The 21,102-nt window shown below is 41.0% G+C and overlaps 1 protein-coding gene across 2 annotated transcripts in view; it reads left to right on the top strand.

Moving 5' to 3' along the window:
- The window catches only part of LARP4B (La ribonucleoprotein domain family member 4B), a 38,608-nt gene extending 26,051 nt beyond the window's left edge, over positions 1–12,557 (top strand). For both annotated transcript variants that reach the window (XM_026069250.1, XM_026069251.1), the window contains exons 13-16: positions 2,769–2,933; positions 6,097–6,221; positions 7,997–8,105; positions 8,650–12,557. In XM_026069250.1, the coding sequence (XP_025925035.1) occupies positions 2,769–2,933; positions 6,097–6,221; positions 7,997–8,105; positions 8,650–8,931 (681 nt within the window). In that variant the 3' untranslated portion in view covers positions 8,932–12,557. The remainder of the gene's footprint in view (positions 1–2,768; positions 2,934–6,096; positions 6,222–7,996; positions 8,106–8,649) is intronic.
- Positions 12,558–21,102: the final 8,545 nt, after the last annotated feature.

The raw sequence follows: 21,102 nt of genomic DNA, 5'->3' as shown, positions 1-21,102 counted from the left end.
CAATGTCATCTTTCATTTAAGGGTAGTGTAGGGGATAGCATCTATTACATAAGAAGCATATCTAAGGTGTTTAGTACCACCATGTAAGGGTGAATATACTAATGCTGCGTAAATATTACTATTTTGGTAAACTTGAATTAAAGGTGAATACCTAAGTAGACAGGATATTTGAAAAAGTTGGGTTTGACAGTGGGTAGAGATAAGTATACACTTTTTTTGTAGGACTTGAGGTTTGATTTGATAAAATCAGTCACTTTGTTGCAACTCATTTTTGCCACACACAGCAATTTCAGGAAGTTTAACCAAGTTATTTCCTTCATGTTATGATTGCAAAGTAACCCTGCTGCATGAGCCATAACATTTCCTTAGAGGTCTGGAATAGCTGCACTTGCGTATTTGCGCCTCCTGCTGTTGAGCAGCCTTATGGGACTCAAAAAAAAGGAACATCAAGGCTTTAGAGAGTATATAAAGGCAAGTGGTTCCCTTTGGTTCTTGCCAAACTTCTCAAAGCCCACTGAGTTGAAATTACATGTAGGATTCTCAATACTACTTTTTTACCCTTTCAGAGCTGCTTTAATTTTTAGATTCGCATTTTGTCATCAACACTTTTCTGTCTTTGAAAGAACAAGGAAGTGGTACAAGTTAGGCATGACTGACAAAAATGAGTGGCAGGAGTGAAAGGATCGCCTCGGACACTCCTACTGAACAGGGAGGCTCTTCAGATTCAACTCGCTTTAAAGATTATTTTAACTTTAAATGTTAAACTGGTAGACACAAAACTTCTTTGAAGGCTCACCATTTGATTCGCTCAACAGCAGACTTGAATTGCTGCTTGTGTAGTCAGGTTCCTTCCATTCTTTTTTGGCCCATGAATCTTTAGTCTGTACTGTACAGTGACGCAACTTTGGGGGGGGGGGGGGGGGGGGGATGCTGCATACCCACAGCTTGCACACTGATAGATAGCCTGCTCTGAAGTGGAAAACTGAGATTTGACCCTTTCAAGCTACGGAGATTGAATCCAGGTTTCTGTTTGCTGTGTAATGCTTTAGTGCTTAGATATTATACATAGGACATGGCTACAAACAGTTGTATTTGAAAGGAGTGACGACTTCCTTTGGTTTTTAAAAAGAACAGTTGTAGAGAATATGCATGTTTGCTTGGGAAAGAGCACGTTCCCTTTTGAACAGTTTGTGTCTGGGGCTATAGCACAAGCCAGTTGCTCAATTCCTCGTGGCTGTAATCTGTAAGCGAAATTTTATGCAATTGGCATCTTAAATTCCATTTAAGTTCTCCCTGGTCCCCCTAATCCAAGCTGTTAATATATCCAGGCTCCTTGTCTCTCCTACATGTTTGTTATGACTCACCTGTATAATCTAGGAAGTTTGCAATAGATACTGCTTTTAAATTCATTACTATCCTTCAGTCTTTTAATAAAACTTTCAGTGCTGTGATATGAGGTACTTTTCTGAAAAGCAGAAGATTGTCCCTGTTGCAGCTTGTGCTGGATAAGCGTAGTCTCCAGGTTCCTGGTCAACTGACTTCTATTTTGGGAGATTTGCAGTCTTCATTGCTGTAGTGCTCTTAATCTGTGTTGCGAGAAGATGACGTTGGGTCAGCGGCAGTCTCTTAAGAGTAGCAGTTGTCTGAGAGTCTTGCCTCTGTATTTACTCTTTTCCTTCCCTCCCCCCCCTGTCCCTGGTGCTTCTTTTGAAATAAACTGTAGTTTCCAAAAGGACCTCAAGGGTAGTTTTGTGTCTCTGTGCCCCTTCATGAGAAGGAAGGGGGAAAAACAGCAAATAACACAACGCTTTTCCATGTTCTGTCCAGAAGCGCTGTTCTCACACTGAGACTATCTTAACTCTACGGCAGTAACTGTTTTCCTTTTCAAAATAGGAATCATCTCAAAGATCGCTTTGCATTTATTACTCTGAAGCCGAGGTCATCTTGGCACAGGGCTGAGCACAGCCATGAAACAGTTTTGTTTATATGATGTAGATTAAGTTAATGGGCAACTTCAGTTACGGCATATAACAAAAGGAATTTTAGCTTTCCAGGGTAAATAGAACTTGGCTTTACAAACTCTCACAAGCACTCCTCGTAAGTGATCTCCACCTGTAGTGTTCATTTGACTCTTGAGCTGCTGTCCACACTTGCAGATTTTAGCCCCTTATTATTTTTGGCCTGGGACACATTTTTCCTCCTCAGACACACTTAGAAAAATTCTCCATGTTTCAAARATTTTCCATGTTTGATTAGATCAAACATGCCCTTGCCTACGCAGTATGCAAAGCATGCTGTCTTGCCGTTTCTTAATACATATGAACGTGAGGTAAGCTTCTTGCTGACTCCTATCTTTTACTTAGAACGTTACCCACTACACATAAATGGGTTTTATATCTATATTGTTATTATATCATGATATCTAAAACAGTCTATTTTTTCCTCCTGTGCCAGTGTAAGTGTCCATCCTGATGGAATGGATAGGGAGATTATTTAACTATACCAGTTGCCTTAAAGGGTATGCACGTGAATTTTTTAAGGAGGCTTATGCCCTACTGCTTAAATTATAGTTAAATGTTTTAAAAGCAGCAATGGAAAATTAAACTGTGTTTTCCTGGGTTCTGTGTGTTTTTCTTGGGAGGGGAGGGGGAGCCTCTTTAGGGCTTCACAGATATACATCAAATACAAAATATTGAGTGGTTTAGAGTCCCATGGCTTTCCTTTCTGTCATCCAGTGTGGTAATCTCAACATGTTATTTCTATTCCAGAGAGGCCAAACACAGTCTCCACCACCCCCAAAACCTCCATCTCCTAGCTTTGAATTGGGTTTATCTAGCTTTCCTCCATTACCTGGGGCTGCTGGCAATTTAAAGACCGAAGACCTTTTTGAAAACAGACTGTCCAGTGTGGTAATAGGAACGTCAAAAGAAAGAGTGAGTAGTCAGTGTGCATTTTTGGTGGGGAAAACAAAGTATTGCGTACCTCTTGCTTTTAGTTTGGCTTATACAGAGAAAAATCCATGTGGTTTYACATGGATCATGAGAAATGCTTTAAAAGAGGAAGAAAAAAAAAAAGCTGTCAAGTGATGTACAGCTGCCTTCACCACTCATGTCTTAGAATTTGTTGGATCTTCTCTTTGAAATGGTGTGGAATATGTGCACCAGCATACATAGTTGTTAATAGCAGAGATTGAAAAACATGCTCTTTGCTGTTTCTAATTGCCGTAGGCTTTTTAATAGATCCAAGTGAAAAATGTATGCTAAATTTTCCTCCTGTTTGAAAATCAGACTTCTGAATTGTATATAAAACAGTCTCAAGTGACAAAGGCAAACTTCTAAGCACTGAAACATAAAGAACCTGCCTACATAATCTCAGTACACTAGGCATCATAGCTGGAAAAAGAACTGTTATCAAAACCAGCTGGATACAAGAGTTGTCTTGTCATATTGCTTGGAAAACTTAAAAATAAACCAGAATGAGTTGGCAACCACTGCCTTCAAGATGTAGTAGAGATGCAGCTGAAAATTAATTTTCAGTAGCTGTTCATAGATTTCATTCTTAATTAAAACCACCACTACCACACCATCTGTGAGTGACAGTATGTTCTCCATCAAGAGTGATAAAACAGCGTGCACTATCGAACAGTTTAGACTATGGAAGTCTATATTGTCTCTTTTGCTAGCCTTAATGTTAAATTATGTTTTCATAGCTGTACCACAACTGAGAAAGTTAAAGCCAGGATATAGCAGAACAAAGCAACCTAATGAACACCTAAATCTATTTTACTCTTGTATTTTGTCTCTAGAATCAGTCTGCTGMAGAAGTGTTGTCTTTGGTGCCCATTTATCAGGGATGGGTAGGGAGGGTGTTTCTTGGTAAGGGAAAGAAAAAGCAGTAAGAGCAGCCTACATCCAAAGCAATGATTACCCAGACAAGCTATATATTCTGTCTCCTGCAAGTGGCAGTAGGGATAGCTACATTCCAGGGCTGTGTTTATGGGGAACTAGCATGTGCAGAAAGGAGAAGACAGTGCTTAAGTGTTTAACGCTGGACAAGAGCAGTGTTGAACTAAGTTGTAAGCTCCCCTTGCATACAACTGTCTGCCAGTACTCCGTACTGTAGTCTGTTTCTCTTAGCCAAGATTTACCCTGCAGTCTATTTTAAAATATTTTACCTGTRTTATTTCTGAAGAGTTTTTTAGCTAGCATATTTCAGGTTTTAGATATAGTGCCAGTGCTTGGTCTTGCTGCTGCAGCTTAAATCCCATTGCTCCTCCAGGTAGAAAACTAGTATTTGCTTTGCACTGTAGTAGATTTAACGAACCTACGCTACTCTCCCAAAGAGGCAGTTTTAATATAATTCAGGCATTGTGGTTTTATGATAGTGCAATGCACTGTCACATTTAGAAACTACTTCTGATTTCCAGATTTCTGTTTCTGGCTTGCATGGGTTAATGTTTGTGCAGTTGKGTGTAAGAAAAGGATTGCACTGTCTTTCCTTGTTGGCACTAATAATGAATAAGGTAGTAGTAACTGACTCCAAAGTGACTGTATTCCAGGTAAGGTGTTTGAAACATACTCAACTGAGTTAAAGTTGAGACCATGCCAATTTATACAGGTTGCTTTTCATCTTGACCTCAGCATTTTTCCACATGTCACAGTACTCCTGAAGTAATATGTAGTGCTGCTCTTGTTTTATAGATGCACAAGACCTGTGTACAGAAACTGAGTGAACTTAGATCGTATAACTTGCAACCATTGTTATCCAGGCATCATTCTTTCCGCTCTTCACTTTGCTTGCGGTGCTCCCTTTCAGATGTAGCTCTGGGGAATGATGAAATTAATCTCACTTTTTTTTAACTAGGAAACTGCAGCCCTGTGAGATCAGGGGCTGAGTGTTCTGGCCTAGGAATAGCACTCGCACGTCTGCTTCGCTTGAAGCTGTTCACACATAACCATGTACCTACAGGTTTCAATGAACTTGGGCCATAATGCTCAACACCTTGCAATTTTCAAGCCTTTGTACATACTATTGTAGTGAATAAAACCACAGAAGGTGTTCTCTTATTTCTAAACATCCACCTCTTAGGATTTTACTATGAATCAGACTAGGCTTACATCCAGTACAGTAATCTATGGTGCCTGATTTTAAAACAGTGTCATCAAATACCATTTTCCTTTCCAGCAGTGACTATGGGAGTCTCATGTTGTATGACCTTTGAATGGCGTTGGGGGAAGGGGATGGCTATTTTGTACTTTCTGTGCTCCTCCCTTGCTCTTCTGCTTACCAGAATCAGTTCTGGTACTAGAATCCATCTGGTCAGAACCAATAGGAAAAGCATAGGATTTTTAAAGCAAGTGAAATAGTTAAATTGTCAGAATTTTGTTTTCAAGGTATAAAAAGTCTTCTCTTTTCCTCCTACTTTGTGATAATTTAAATTCCTGTGTTTACATTGAACCCTCTTGGAGTTTATCTGGAAGGACAGTATCACATGGCACTAGAAAAATCTTTTGAGGGCTATGGAAAAATAAGCACCTTGTTTAGTAGCAAATCACATCATAGCAAAAGAAAAGGGACTTTTAAATGACTGCCATACCCTAGTTTTCAAAAACTTAGTTTTTTAGGGTTAGGATTTTTTTTTTTAGCACCCACTATTGGTAAGATGCTTGATTAGAGCATTGCAGAAGCTAGTTCTTAGTGCATAAACCTAGGAGAGTTCCTTCTTAGTAGGCGAACTATAGATATGCAAACAAGTGCAAAGCCTACTTTGTCACCATCAGATGCAAAATTCCCAGGTTGAAAAAAGTGATTTTTGTCATCCAGATGTGTCCCAAAGGGAGCTAAGCTTCAGGCTTCTTGGGAAAGAGCCATAGTGTGTGATTTATTTGTCAGCATTTCTGAATAATTGCAAAGGAAAAAAGTTATTTAGTTGCAATCCATATGTCAGATCCTTCTGTATCTTCCTGTGGTCAATTCACCCGTATCAATCAACATGTAAATTGTTTCCTTGTTGTATTAATTCTCAAGGAAATCATATTAATTGGATACCATGATTGCCATTCTATGCCTTAATGTGTTTGGGTTTTTTTCCTTCAGAACCTAAATGTGGATGCAAGTACAAACACTATTCCATCAGGAATTCCTCGAGAGCCGTTGTTGCCAGTGTCTTCTACATTGCCCAGGACGTTTGAAAGGTCTCCTTCGCCATCCCAGCCTTCTGAGTAAGGACTTAATTACATGACTATAATTATTCTGCTCTGAATCATGTTTGCATTTTCCATCATCAGAAGGCTAGGTGGAATACTGTAAATACCTATTAAAACATTAATGAGAAATAATATTTTATATTGTGTACTTGCAGTAAGGGCAATAAAAATTAATATCTGAACAGTATCATAATAGTGCCCATTCAGCAGATGAAAGGTTTTTTTACTGTTGTATTTTAGTCTCRGCAAGTATTTAAAAATTTAATGAGTACCTTCCTATCTTGCATTCAGGTAGCTATGAAGCACAGGCAGTAAATCCCCARTACTGTGAGCAATGTCATTGTGCATACAGTAAATAATGTTTTCAGTAAGTCTTTATTTGGAACTTGCAAATTAAATTGAGTAAGGTGTTTGAGTAACAGGAGAACTGACACTGTCTCCCATAACATCCTCATAGACAAGCTCAGGAAGTGTGGGCTAGATGAGTGGACAGTGAGGTGGATTGAGAACTGGCTGAATGGCAGAGCTCAGAGGGTTGTGRTCAGCGGTGCAGAGTCTAGTTGGMGGCCTGTAGCTAGCGATGTCCCCCAGGGGTCAGTACTGGGTCCAGTCTTGTTCAACTTCTTCATCAATGACCTGGATGAAGGSACAGAGTGCACCCTCAGCAAGTTTGCTGACGATACAAAACTGRGAGGAGTGGCCGATAMGCCAGAGGGCTGTGCTGCCATTCAGAGAGACCTGGACAGGCTGGAGAGGTGGGCRGAGAGGAACCTCMTGAAGTTCAACAAAGGCAAGTGCAGGGTCCTGCACCTGGGGAGGAATAACCCCAGGCACCAGKASAGGTTGGGGGYTGACCTGCTGGAAAGCAGCTCTGCCGAGAAGGACCTGGGAGTGCTGGTGGACACCAAGTTAAGCATGAGGCAGCAATGTGCCCTTGTGGCCAAGAAGGCCAATGGTATCCTGGGGTGCATCAGGAAGAGTGTTGCCAGCAGGTCGAGGRAGGYGATYCTCCCCCTCTRCTCAGCCCTGGTGAGGCCACATCTRGAGTACTGTGTCCAGTTCTGGGCTCCCCAGTACAAGAGGGATGTGGCACTACTGGAGCAAGTSCAGCGAAGGGCTACAAAGATGATTAGGGGACTGGAGCATCTCTCTTATGAGGAAAGGCTGAGAGAGCTGGGCCTGTTTAGCTTGGAGAAGAGAAGGCTGAGAGGAGATCTTATCAACGTGTACAAGTATCTGAAGGGAGGGTGTCGAGAGGATGGGGCCAKACTCTTYTCAGTGGTGCCCAGCGACAGGACGCGAGGCAACGGGCACAAACTGAAACACAGACGCTTCCATCTGAACATGAGGAAAAACTTTTTCACTGTGAGGGTGACAGAGCACTGGAACARGTTGCCCAGAGAGGTTGTGGAGTCTCCTTCTCTGGGGATATGCAAAACCCGCCTGGATGCGATCCTGTGCAATGTGCTCTAGGTGACCCTGCTTGAGCAGGGGTGTTGGACTAGATGATCTCCAGAGGTCCCTTCCAACCTCAGCGATTCTGTGAGAAAGAACTGAATAACTGCATGCTGTCAAAATGTCACAAACTCTAGGTTGTGTCAAATTACACATTAATATCCTTTTTTTATAATTGATAGCATTTTTAAATCTGGTCATAGTGTGTTAGGCAAATTACAACTATAATTTCCTCATGGTCATCATCAAATAAAGCTTTAGATCCCATATTTGATCATTCATCTGTCTTGAAGTTTCACTTTTCATGAGACTTGCTTCCTGCTGAATGCTTACAGGGATTCCAAGGTTGTGGATAAACAGCAGAGAGAGACACAGAGTACAGAAAGGCTTTCTTCCACACTCAGTACTGCATGTAAATCGGTACAAGTCAATGGGGCTGCCATAGTAAGTGACCTTATTACCTGACTTTCTCTTAATGATCCAGTTTGATGCATTTAACAGAATATTGTTTTTATTGCTGTCCAGTGTTGTTTAATCATATGAGCCCAGCATTCTTAAACTTGCATGTTGGTGGTCTGTGATTACTTGCATGATACAGTTATGTAATTCATAGTGCAAAAATGTCCAGAATAACTTTTGGTTAGTGATAGCTGTCTCTGACTTCCCTTCTTACTTGGTTGTATCCTTGAAGTAGAGATAGTAATATATATGTTGATATTTAAACCAGAGTATTCATCTTTATTCAACTCCTTGTTTGCTTTAATCAAAAATATTTTGCTGTGTCACAAAATCACATTGTTCTGGAATATTGTTTTGCATCTTACCTTGTCTTGCACCTTATTGTCTGTACAGCTTCTGTTAACTTCTTTAAGTGCAGCAGCCTCTCTGACAAAGACTTTACCTTTTTTGTTCATAAAAGTAAATGACTTTTCCAGTCCTCAGGATGCTTTGTTTAACTTTGCCATCCTGTTTGCTTTTGATTTGCCAGGAACTGCGAAAACCTAGTTATGCAGAAATTTGCCAGAGAACAACTAAGGATCCTCCTACATTGCAACCCCAGAAAGAACAGAAGCCAAACACAGTAGCATGTGGGAAAGAAGAAAGAAAGCCCACAGAAACAATAGAGAAAAACAGGGAACCTCCTCCTGCAAAGTCACATCCCGGACAACCCAAAGACCAGAGGAGACAGTCAGGGCGCAGATCGTCCCCTCCAGCTGTTGGCAAACGCTTAAATAAAGAACAGAATACCCCTCCAAAATCTCCTCAGTGAAACTAACACCTGGGAGGGGGTTGAAAAGAGGTCTGCTTCCCACAAATTAAACCCATGTTCCCACTAAGATACCTGAGAATGAGTTGCTGGTTAGGAGCTTGCAGTGATATTAGGCATGTAACAATGCCTGCAAGTTATTTTTCTTCTGTGAAATACTTTTCCCCTCTTGAACAAACATTCTATTTTTTCTGGATATTTCTGGATAGTTGTTCTAAACCTTATATTTAGGTTGGTGCTTAATTGGAGGTGAAGCTTAGTGTGATTATTTTTTTCAAGATGTAAAATATTTGTCTTTAAGAAAAAAAAACAACTTTTTATTAAGCCTCTCTGTGGCTGTGTGAGTGCAAGCTCTGTATAGTGAGTTTTTTCTAAACTGTTAAGCAGAAATGTGCTGCTGCAATATTTTTAATAAACTGGTCTGCAAGTACTTATCTAAAGTGTCCAAAAGACTGATAACGGCAGCTAGTGTGTAGAGTGCAAGGAAGTAGATATATTTTATGAATTAGTATGTGACCTTGAAGATTTTTTTTTATTGGGCTGCTGTACCAAGTGTCAGCAAACAAACTTGCACTTTTAGGTTAAACAAGTAGTTGTTTCTAGYGTTTTTAAAAATTTAATCTTTTTTTGATGTTTTGCACACACAAAATGAATCCTACAGAGCACCATAGTGGTCTTTCTAAAATACTTCTGTTTTTGACTTACTGCAAGCAAGTAACCATCTTCTCACTCCAGAATAAAACTGATGTTATAATTTGCAAATACAAAGCACATTGTGAATAGAAAGAATTAAGTCTGAGCTTCTATGGTGGTGAAGCCCGTTAGTGGATATTATCAGGAGAAAAGCACTGTAGCCGCCTTGTGATAACCTTAGCTTCCCTGTGCTTGTAAGGGAGTTAACTGAGTCAGCGCTGTATGTTCTGGTTACCCCTGTGCTCTGTGTAGACTTTTTTTTAAACTCTGCCCCAAGTGCTCTTTGAAAGAGTTCATATCTTAGTCAGCCTTGTGTTGACGTCTTCCTGTAACTACAAGCATTGGCATATGGATTTAAATTTTTCAAGACGTGAGATAATGGTGTTTGTTTTGTGTGGTGGAGGAAGAGATCCCTGATGTTTACCTCTGGAATGAGGTTTCTCACACTTATTTACTTTAGAAGTGATGCGCTTTCTGAAGGACAAGGATGCACTAAATTAGCAAGTTTCTAATAAAGTTGAATATAAATTATTTTTGTTTTAAAATGCCTAAAGTTTTTCTTTAAGTGTTTAAGCTGCAGGAAGTTCAGACAAAACTCATTCCTGCTGACTATGACAGTACAGTTTATTCCACAAAAATGTTTATTTAAACAACTGATTTTTTTAAAGAATTATTTCCATCCAATATTTAAAGACTTGAATTTTATTTAAACTTGAAAATGACTTTGCCTTAACTTTTGTACAAGACAGCTTAGAGTTAATGAGGTCTGACCCCGTTGAGGGTTAGCACGAGTGGAATACAGAATTACTCAGTTACAGTATGTATCTATTGTCACTGGTCTTACTGGGTAAACATACTGTAGTACAGGAACTAGCAGCAGTTTTTGTAATATACCTTAAAGATCTTAAACAGTTGATCTTTTTCAGATTGTTGAAAAATCTGTAAATGCAAATAGTCAATACTGTATTAAATATGTGCACTTGGAAGTGTGTGCTTTGCTTGTACAGTTGTAAATAATCAGAACATATAAAAAGGTACCCTAAAGAAAAAATCTGATAAAAATTATTGATATTATAAATGTTGCTGTTGAGCTGGATGTAGATAAACTAAATGTTGTGGTTTGAATATTACTTTAATTTGTTGTTTTTTCTTTTTCTTATTTTATTCTGGTGTGCTGAACTGACTCTGCCTCTTCACTGCAAAAGGGAAATGGAACGAAAGTCTTATTTGAAAGCCCTCAAATGTTTTCCTAAGTCCCTCTAAAAACAAGCAATTTAACCAATTCAGAAGTGTTCTGCAATGTAAATAGTGAATTCTAGCAGTCCAACTGTAATTTTAAGTCAATAATAAAATCAAATTTAATTGGAAAAATACTTTAGACTGCTAAGAAAATACACACTGAAACTTATTTGTCTGCTTCTTTCAGGAATATCAGTTTTTTCCTAAGTGTATGATTCATAGAGCTGTAAAGTAATTATAGAAGTTAACTCCTGATAAACTTCCTCTTACAAATACCAATTGGTAATTAGTTGACCTTTTAAATCCAGCTTGTTGTATGCTGCAGAATTGGTTAAAATAGGGCACGCTGGAATCTGTTGGGGTTTGGTTTTTTTTCCCCCTCGTTTAAAAAGAGCACTTTGTGAATGCTGTGGGAGGAGATAGGACTTTGACAACATCACCAAAACTGCTAAAACTAGTTCTGTCATTGGATTTTAATATGCTTATCCTTTCCCCAGTGGCAGTGAAAATGGTAGCTAGATTTGTGTATGGTTTAGGCCAGCTGTATGATTCCTTTTGTTTGTCTGCTGAAAGTGAAAGGCTTACCAGCTGCGAACCACCGCCAGTGGTTACGTATAGCAACTGTGTACAGCTAGTCGTAACGCTCACCTGGTACATAAGGTAATATATCGAGACCAGCCGGATGTGTTGTGCTCTTCTAATGTGTTCTGCTGCCATTTGTGCTAGGTCAATACACTGTAATTACTGCTTACCCAGCAACAGTCTGTTGCATCGAAAGTTTAAACCTTCCTCTGATGTGATTTTTATAGCTTTTTAAAAAAAGAAAAGAAAAAAGTGACAYGCCAAATAGCTGTGTAATATACCACTTATCCTTACTGCATTTTACTTTGAGATTTTTTTTTTCACTCAATGACAAAATGGAGTTTTCGGAGTAGAGTTGTGAAGTTGCATGCAGACTGTTGCTATGATACATGTAGTTATTAAAATGTGGCTTTTGAAATGAAAAATCTCCCAAAAGCAGTAGCTGAGTTACAAGTTCAGGGTTACAGTAATTAAATTTGGCATTTTACCTTGTAGGATTGTGTGGTGATAGTTTTCATTTGAAAATATAAAACAAGTCAATATGAGATCTGAGACTGTTCTTGCAGGAGTTTTGTTTAGAAAAAAAAACACAGAAGTTGTTTTTAAAACGTGCTGTGTAATCTTGTTTCAGATCAGTCCCCCACCATGACTTTATAATTTGCCACTTAAAAATCAGTGAACGGTGGCACATTTTTATGTTGCTGCATTATCCTTTAAAGACTTGAGCAGCTGGTGTAGAAAGGCCCTTGTCTGAGTGTGGTGCGGTGTATCACGAGCAACAGCTGACTGTAATGGTGCATGCCTATCTCTGTATCTCCTTCGGCTAGCTACAGTTAGGGGTTTTTACGTGCTTTGTAACCTATTACACTAATAGCAGCAGACAATCGAAGATTTCTGAGGAGACCTAACAGCTGCCAATTCATGAAATAGAAGTGTAATATGGAAGCCTTCTTGAGGGTTTTTGTTTTTGTTCTTCTTCCATTAAGACTGGAATCAAGCTTACATGTAAACTATCAGTAATTTAAGTTTCCTTTTGTGTCATAAAATGTAAAACTGTCTAATTTGAAAAAAAAAATATGTAGGTTATGAAAAATAAAGATTTAGGCACTGTTGAATTCCTGATTTTTTTTTAATTAAACCTTTCTTCAGTAGTATTTTTCATTACTTTGTCTTTTGCTCCCATTTTTGGAAATTGTATATTTCTAATTTTGGGAAAAACATCTGTACTTGGTGTACTGTTCAGAACAGCTGTATCCATCACCTAAGGCTGTGGAGCAGCAGCGAAGACATACCCATAATATGACACTGGTGGAGGCAGCAATACCTGTCTCTATTAGGTAATTCTGACTAAGTTTATATATAAAAAGCTGAAGTGATGTTTTGTTTACTAGAGATTGTTAACCTTATTAATGTTTTCTTCAGATTCTTAGTTAAGGTCCTGACTTGGTCTTAAATGTGAATTTAAAGTCTGTATTAGTGTTGTGGTTGCATGGCTCTTGAATCCAGAGATGTTCTGGGGTTATTTTTGGCTTTGGTTGGCTTTAGAGGTTTTTACACCGTTATCCTGTTGTTGCCTGTAAGAAAAGTGCTTCTTGGATAGTCTCTCTCTAAGCAAAAGATCCCTTTTAGAAATACTTTAAAACCTTTTTTAGGTTTGTGTCTCGTTCATCTGTATTTGGCCAAGTTTAACAATGGACATTAGCATTAAAGCACTAATAGTGTATATTAAAATGAATTAAAGCATCTTGGAAAATATTGAAGTATTCTTCAGGCTACATGTTCCATAAACTTCCATAGCGGATAGGCTGCTTGCTGCTTCATTTCCCTGCTGTCTGCTCTATAGAGTAAGGCACCGCAGCAGTGTCAGGGTGCACTAGCGTCTGCTACGCTGAGCATTGCAGGTTAGGAAAGCTTAGCGTGTGAAACAGTAGGATCTGGTAGTTGTGCCGAGTGCAGTAGCTACGGGTAGTCAATTTTCACTTTTTAAGAATGAAGTATCCTTTCTACTTTTGGAACTGTTTTCTATTACTTACAAGTTAAAGATGCATGAAAAATTGTCAACAATGTCATAATGCTGGTGTGGCTTCCTTGGGACAAAACCCAGGGATTTATTTGTACACAGCAAAATCGGGCAGTGTGCCCTTGGTGCTAGCTTTTCCCATAATGATGTCATGTTAGATGATGGCTGCACCGATTTCATGCTGAACAACCACCACCACCACCACCCCCCCCMCACACACACACACGAACATCCCAAACATGAGGGAAAGAGTGAATGGGCAGGCTACATGCAGCTGAGTATTCAGGAAGGAGTTACTGTCACAGGACTGTGACTCGTTACACTCTAAGGCTTCTTTAAAAACTTCATAAAATCTTTTAGCTAAAATAAGGGTTTCAAGTTTTGTAATGTGCTGTTACTTCACAAACTTCTCAAATGTACAACCTCTTACTCTATTGCTTATCATAAGCTGTATTTTATGGGTGTAAGAGTTTTAGAGAAGTAATTTGAACTGAAATTTTGCTGGTTTAAAGGTGCAGTTAACATTACCCTTTCATCTCTCCTTTCAAAAGGATAAGCTGTACTTCCGTGCAAAGCTCTGATGCAATCCAGTTACRGTAGTTCAGTGAGTTACTGCACCATGGAAACTGTAAGCATCTTGTGTGTATATGCATATATCTTGTATAATTCTGTGATCAACTTAAATTGATCAGATAACAATTGTACTGTTATTAAGCTAACATGCAGATTACTGTTACTAAACTATTTTGCTGAATAAGCACAACAATGCTACTGCTTTGAAAAAGCTGGCCTGCCTGCGGGGGTAGCATACTAGCGCCGTGCCATGCTTCCTTGCTGTTGGCTCYCTTCATGTGATCACCTCGCCTGTCTCTCTGGAAAGCAACATAGAAAAAGATTTTTTTTGAAATATGTTAGAAGCCAGAACAGGGGAATCAGTAGAATGGGAGGGGCGCAGGAATATGCAGTTGGCACCCAAAGGAGAAGAGGGACGGTGACRTTCTTGGCAGCAGAGCACCTTACATCAGCCCAAGTGAACTGAAGTGGTACAACTAGCTCAGAACAAATGTAAGGTGAAAGGTCTTGGCTCAAACATAGCCTGTCTTGTGCTTATCACACACACATTGTGTTGGCTCAGCTGATACGTAGAAATTCATTAAGGTTGCTTGGTTGTATTTGAGCCTTATTTTCACAATGGGGAGAAGGGAGAAGAAAGGGCGTGGGTTTCACTTTACCCTTATTGGTATTGGTGGCACAGCTGTATATATAAGCTGTAAATGTGCCAAATCTTACATCTGTTTCATGATGATACTATCACAGGACTTTGGGTGGGGGGGGGATTTTTATCTTATGCTCTCTTCCCCCTAACCTCTCATTCTCGTCAGTTTGAAGAGCAAACCGCTTTGCGTGCTTGTGTTATGCACTTGCAGTTTGGAAACCATCCTGCAGTTTGATAGTTTTACATCCCATTTGCTGTATGCAGACAGTTGTCCGCAGAGTAGTAAGTCTACTGTGGCTAAGAGTGCTCGGAGGAAGGAAGGGATAAACGGATGAATCTGGAGCTGTAAAACAGTGATGCTGGAAGGATCTATGAAATCAACATGTCAGGATGGAATTACTGATACCTAATAAAATGTCTCTAATGTCTTCCAAAACCAGAGCTGAAGTCGTAGGCATGCTCTCCGTGTGGTGTCGGACGGCAGCCTGAGCAGAACAAGTGAGTGGCGCTCAGTGGGCCTCCTGGCCTCGCTCTCTTTCCCATTCCCAAGCTTGTCAGTGCTTTCCAGTAGTTACAGTTTTATAGGCTGTAGCACACATGAGAAACCTTCTTTGCTCTTGCTTTTTGTCTCAGACCCCAAATTACTGAATTTGGGTTTCAGAATGTTAGCAGGCAGCACGTATTGGGTAGAGCCGAGTTTGTGCGAGGCAGTAGCTCACAGCTCCACCAAGCCGGGCCCGAGCAGCGTGGGAGGTGGGCTGTGCCGCGAGGTCTGCTCTGGCAGCAGAGTGGCACGACTGAGTGGAGAGCGAGTAGTCTCTCTGGGGAAGAAGACCTGTTTTCTAAATGACGCTCCTTGGGGACCTGCGTTACCTGTGGCTGGGCTTGCCTACACAGTCTCTTACTCCTCCACAAGGAGGACTGTGATTTCTATCCCGTTTCCCTCTAGAAATGGGATGTGTAAAACTTAGTCATTTTTATCTCTCCTAGTGTATTCTCCTCATTCTCCTTTCTGGTGATTCAGTGTCGTAATTCTGGGGASTTGCATCACTTGTGGAAGATGGCAATTGTTGATCCCTGCCACTATGAATTACACCTATTTTCAAGAATATAAAAGGTGCAGCATCTTGTAACACTTCAGTTTGAAGTTTGTTTTTTTTTTTTTGTCCCACTTGTCAAAGCAAATTTGGAACTCAAAGGAGGATTATCTTGATATTGTATTTTGGTTCTCAAGCTCTAGGTTTCCAGACTAATGTATGCAATAAATTCAAAAAAGTATGCTCTATCTTTGAATATTTATAGCTATTGCTGGTTTTCTGGTACTTCTCTGATACAAGGTTTTTCACTTCTATGTTTGCTGGAATCTGTATGCTTCCTACATATTGGCAAATGCTAGCTACATCTTGTCTAATATGACTCATGGCTCTACCAAGGAAAGATTCCTTTATACAGGCTATGGCAAATAAAGAGCTGGAGTGAGCTGTTGATTGAGACAGACACTATTAAGCAGCTGATTTACTGAAGTGATTTGATCGTTTGGACTGGCAGTCAAATGCCTTCTTGGTAGCAAATCTTGTTTCAAATAAACCTTTGCGTTTTGCTCCTTGTTTGAATTAGCTCTTCTCGTGGACGCCTAAGATCAACTAGGCTGGAGAAGCATTGCTACCATCCTGCCTACTAATACTTGCTTTCATCCTAGCCTAGAAAAACTATAGGTGGAAGCACTGGATTGCGTACATGAAAGTTAGGTGCCAGGTTGAATGTGCATAAAGCTTAAAAATCCACAGAACAGGAGATGCTCTTTGGAACTGATTCTTAGTCCCTTTGTAGAGAAGGAGATRTAGGTAGCAAAAGAAGCTCCAAAATGGAAGGCAGAAATGTACAGCCGAGCTGGAGTTAGCGAGTCATGCAAACAGTGCACTACATGCTTCAGCGTTGCTATAGCAGGTGCTGCTATTTCAGAGGTTCTGACTACCTGGAAGCAGCAAACATTAGCTTTGTTTTGCTGTGAAAGCTTCTGTTTTGTTTCTGCATCAAATGATACAGAATTGTCTACAACTAGATGTACTAACCCTTTTTGCTGTAACTTCAAGCTGTAGTTCCAGCTCAGGGTTGCTGTTTAACAGTAAGAGGGTGAGTTGCTGAAGTTTATTGTGTTGCTGGCCATGATGTAGCAAAGATTCATTTTGTTGACCTGAATGTCATTGACTTGGTGACTTTGACAGGCTGGATAAATGGSTTGACAGAAATCTCATGAAACTCAACAAAGGGAGATGCAGAGTCCTGCACTGGTCCAGGCTGGTGGCCACCTGGCTGGAGAGCATCTTTGCAGAGCAGGACCTGGGAGTCCTGGTAGACAGAGTTGGACATGAGCCAGGAGTGTGGCACAGAAGGACGACAGCCATCTGGGCTGCATTAAGCAGCGCATTACCAGCAGGTCAAGGGAGATGATACTTCCTCTCTGCTCAGCACTGGTGAGTCTTATCTGGAGTGCTGTGTCCAGTGCTGGGCTCCCCAGTATGGACATGGAGCTACTGGAACGACTCCAGCAAAGGGCCACAAAGATGACTGAGATACTGGAGCATCTCTTATTCAAGGAGAGGCTGAGAGAGCTGGGACTGTTTAGTCTGGAGAAAAGGAGTCTTGGGTGGATCTGATCAATGTGTATAAATATCTGATGGGGGGGGGGAGTAAAGGAGGTGGAGCAAGACTCTTCAGTGGTGCCCAGTGATAGGATGAGAGGCAATGGGCACCAACTGAAACACAGGAAATCCCATTTAAACATAAACTACTTTTACTGTGAGGGTGATTGAACACTGGAGCAGATTGCTCAGAGAGGTTGTAGAGTCACCATCCTTGGAGATGCTTAAAACCTGACTGAATACTGTCCTGGGCAACGTACTCCAGGTGACCCTGCTTGAGCAGRGGGGCTGGACTAGACAATCTCCAGAGGTCCCTGCCAAGCTCAACTGTTCTGCAACTCAGCTGCCAGCTGGGAGGGGAATTTGTCTTGTATTGGTTTAGTTGCTGACAGAAAAAATTAGATCTTACTGCTCATTGTGTAATATTAATCCCCAGTGAGTTCTACCTTGGTTCATCTCTTCRGAGATGGAGCTTGGCTCCTTGTTTATCAGCAGCTAGTTTTCAATATAGCTTGTTCTGCCATATTGTGAAATAACGGTTCAAATTTGGCACATTTTATTAACTGTGTTTCAAAGCTGTCAAGAAGTGTGTGATAAAGGTGAATCTTCTGAAGAATGTATTAATAAGTAGTTTCTCAGGCATCTAAATTAAATGACCATATCTGAATAAGAACTTACTTTTCTACTGAAAATGGTGATATTTTTCCAATAATATTTCCCCAAATTCCAGCTAGCTGCTTCACTCCCATGTCTAAATGGAAGCTAAGTTACTTGGATATCTGGTTCAAATTCTGAGTATTGACTGTTTTGCAGCATTTACCATTGTCCTTTTAGGAGCAAGGCAGATACAAAGCAATGCAGCGGGTAGGTAGGGTCAAGTACTGATATGAGATGCTAGCATTTTACGGCAGCACTTGRGACCTAGCACTGTTACTGCTGAATAACTATCAAACAGTCTTCATGTCTTGCTACTATGATGTGATGTTTGCATAAAAATGGGGATCTTGCTGTCCCATAGAGAAATTCTATGAGAGAATATCCTGGCACAGGATATGTTTGTCCTTGGGTCCCAAGGCCTTGGGCAATCCTAGTGATTCRGTAGAACTAATAGTGTGACCTACAGCTGCCTTCAGGCATTTGGCAGCGTTTTCAGAGACATATCAGAATGTTTTCTGACTTTATTCTATTTCTGTAAGAACTGTTCTGGCAGGAGGATGTATAGATTTATAGGACAAGAGAAATGAGGGATTGTAAAAAATTGTCTTTAAAAAAAAAAACACTACAACTTCGTCAGTGGCCATTTGCATTGGGCAAGAGTGTTGGAAACCCAGCTTTGCGGCACTCCTTTCTAGCTCTTTGGCCATCATCACTATTACCAAGGCCTCTGTGCTTCTGCCTCTATCATAGCACACCAGGATCTTGCTCCATAGGATCAAAGTGCACCAGGATCTTTTATGCTCCAAAGCAGCAGTGTATTCCATGTTACGCCTGGGGGACGGAGGCATCAAGGCTTGGAGAGTGACCAAAGGTTCGGTGCGAAGACAGGGAGGTCAGACCTGAGCGCTGAGGTGATGTCCTGTGCACTGACTATAACTTTGCAAACCTGACTGGGATTGGTACCGGCAAACTTTCTTTCATGGAGCTGCAAGCAGTGACAGCTGCTATAGCCAACATGGTGGTTTTAAAAAAAAAAAAAAAAAAAGTCTTGTGTAGTAAACAGAAACAAAGCAGAGTGCAGGGAAAATCATGGTTAGCACCCTGAAGTGAAAAGCTGTCCCAACAAGGTGACTCTATGGGCTTCTCGCACTCTGGAGACATGAGCACTGTGACTGCAAGACACTTTGGCATTTTGATGTATAAAAAGACAGTCCCTAAAGTTTTGTTGGTCTCCTCTGCTTGTTTTAATTTCCTCCCATCCTCACCCATGGCTGCCCTSTCAGACTGAGCTCGGCATGGTAAAACTCCCAAGCAAATGACACCAGAATCACCTCGTAAGCAGTTAAATGGGAGACRGTGTTAGGCTATTGTCTGGTCTTACAATAATGCAGCATAAAAAAGCAAGGAATGTGTACATACAATATGCAGGAATTAAGTTATAAACTACTAAGCAGTGCTTGGGACTCAGCTTGCAGATGTACATGAACTTGTCTGCTTACAGTCAGTGGAGATCAGATCAGTAGTCAATGTTCATCTGTGTCTTGATTAGCTGAATTTTGACCTTGCATCTTGATCAGCTTGAGTAGCTCTTAAGGCTCCACTGAAAAATGAGGACACTCAGATACATAGCWTATATAGACACCCACATTTGGATGTCGTGATCTGTGAACCAAATTCCATCAATGTAAACAGCTAAAGGATACACTTCTGCATTACTAAAAATATGTAGCACATTCTTTAGTGGCATGAATGACAGTTATTTGATGGTCTTTGTTTTGAAGTGACTGCAAATCATGTGTTTTTGGATTTGCTCTTATGTCTTTTCCTAGATGCAGATTTAGTCAAAACTATAGAATCATTGAATAATTCAGGTCTGAAGGGACTTGAGGAGGTCCCTCGTCCAACATCCTGCTCAAAGCAGGATCACACCAGGTTTCTCAGGGCTTTATCCAGTTGGCTCTTGAAAACTTCCAAGGATGGAGACTGCATAGCCTCTCTTGGTGACCTGTTCCAATGTTTGACTGTCATCATGGGGAAAGAGTTTTTCCTTAAATCCTCGTGCCTGTTCTCTCTCATCCTCCCTCTATGCACTGCTGTAAAGAGCCTGGCTCCATCTTCTCGATAACTTCCCGTAGGTACAGGGGGCTGCTGTTAGGTCCCTCAAAAGTCATCCCTTTTCCCGGTTGAGCAAGCCCAGTTCCCTCAGCCTCTCCACACAGGGCCAGCCCTGATGATCTCAGTGGCCCTCTGCTGAACTGGCTCCAGTTTATCAATGTCTTTTATTGGGGGCCCAAAACTGGACCCAGTACTCTAGATGTGCACACACACACACACTGTTTTTATATTATTCTATGCCTTTCCATGATGGAAACTCCCATCCCAAGCAATCTAGTCCCATGTGGTGATGATCGTGCCCTGCTCCCAGCCTCTTCCTCTACCTTTCTTCTGGACATCTACCTGGCTGTTACCTCCTTCCGCAAGCTGCTCCTCTTCCCAATCCCCAGGGCTGCAGAGAAGGGGTTCGAACCCAGCCTAAGTCCATTTCAGACAGCAGGGGAGAAGGAAAGGACAGACAGGGAAGAACTCAATAAAGTTACAGGGCTGAAGAATGAGGCTTTCCCTCCCCTTGCTGCTAGGAGGGTTTGAATAGTCATCAGACCGTGCACCCCTATGTGCGTCCAGCCGCAGCAAGTGCAGACAGGTTACACTGGACAGCCGTTCTTGTTGTACAGCCAGTTCCTGCTGGTGGTAAAAATAGGTCTGTTGTGCTGAATGTCTCCCCTAGCCAGACTTAGCTTAAACGTGATGCTTCACAGACACTGAAGTTAAGAGGGCCATTCCCTGTTAGAACTTTAAAATCCAGTTTATAAAAAAAAATGTAGGCAAACTTTGGCCTCTTCAGGGACCTACTCAGAGGAATCCCATGGGTGAGGGCCCTAGAAGGAAGGGGTGTTCAAGAGAGCTGGTTAATATTCAAACGTCACCTCCTCCAGGCTCAAGAGCGGTGCATCCCTATGAGTAGGAAGTCAAGCAAAGGAGGCAGGAGACCTGCATGGATGAGCAAGGAGCTCCTGGCAAAACTCAACCAGAAGAAGGAAGTATACAGAAAGTGGAAAGGGGGACAG

Source organism: Apteryx rowi, unplaced genomic scaffold (genome assembly GCF_003343035.1).
Source record: "Apteryx rowi isolate R43461 unplaced genomic scaffold, aptRow1 scaffold_29, whole genome shotgun sequence".
Classification (NCBI taxonomy): Eukaryota; Metazoa; Chordata; class Aves; order Apterygiformes; family Apterygidae; genus Apteryx; species Apteryx rowi.
This window is presented reverse-complemented; position numbering and strand designations above follow the sequence as displayed.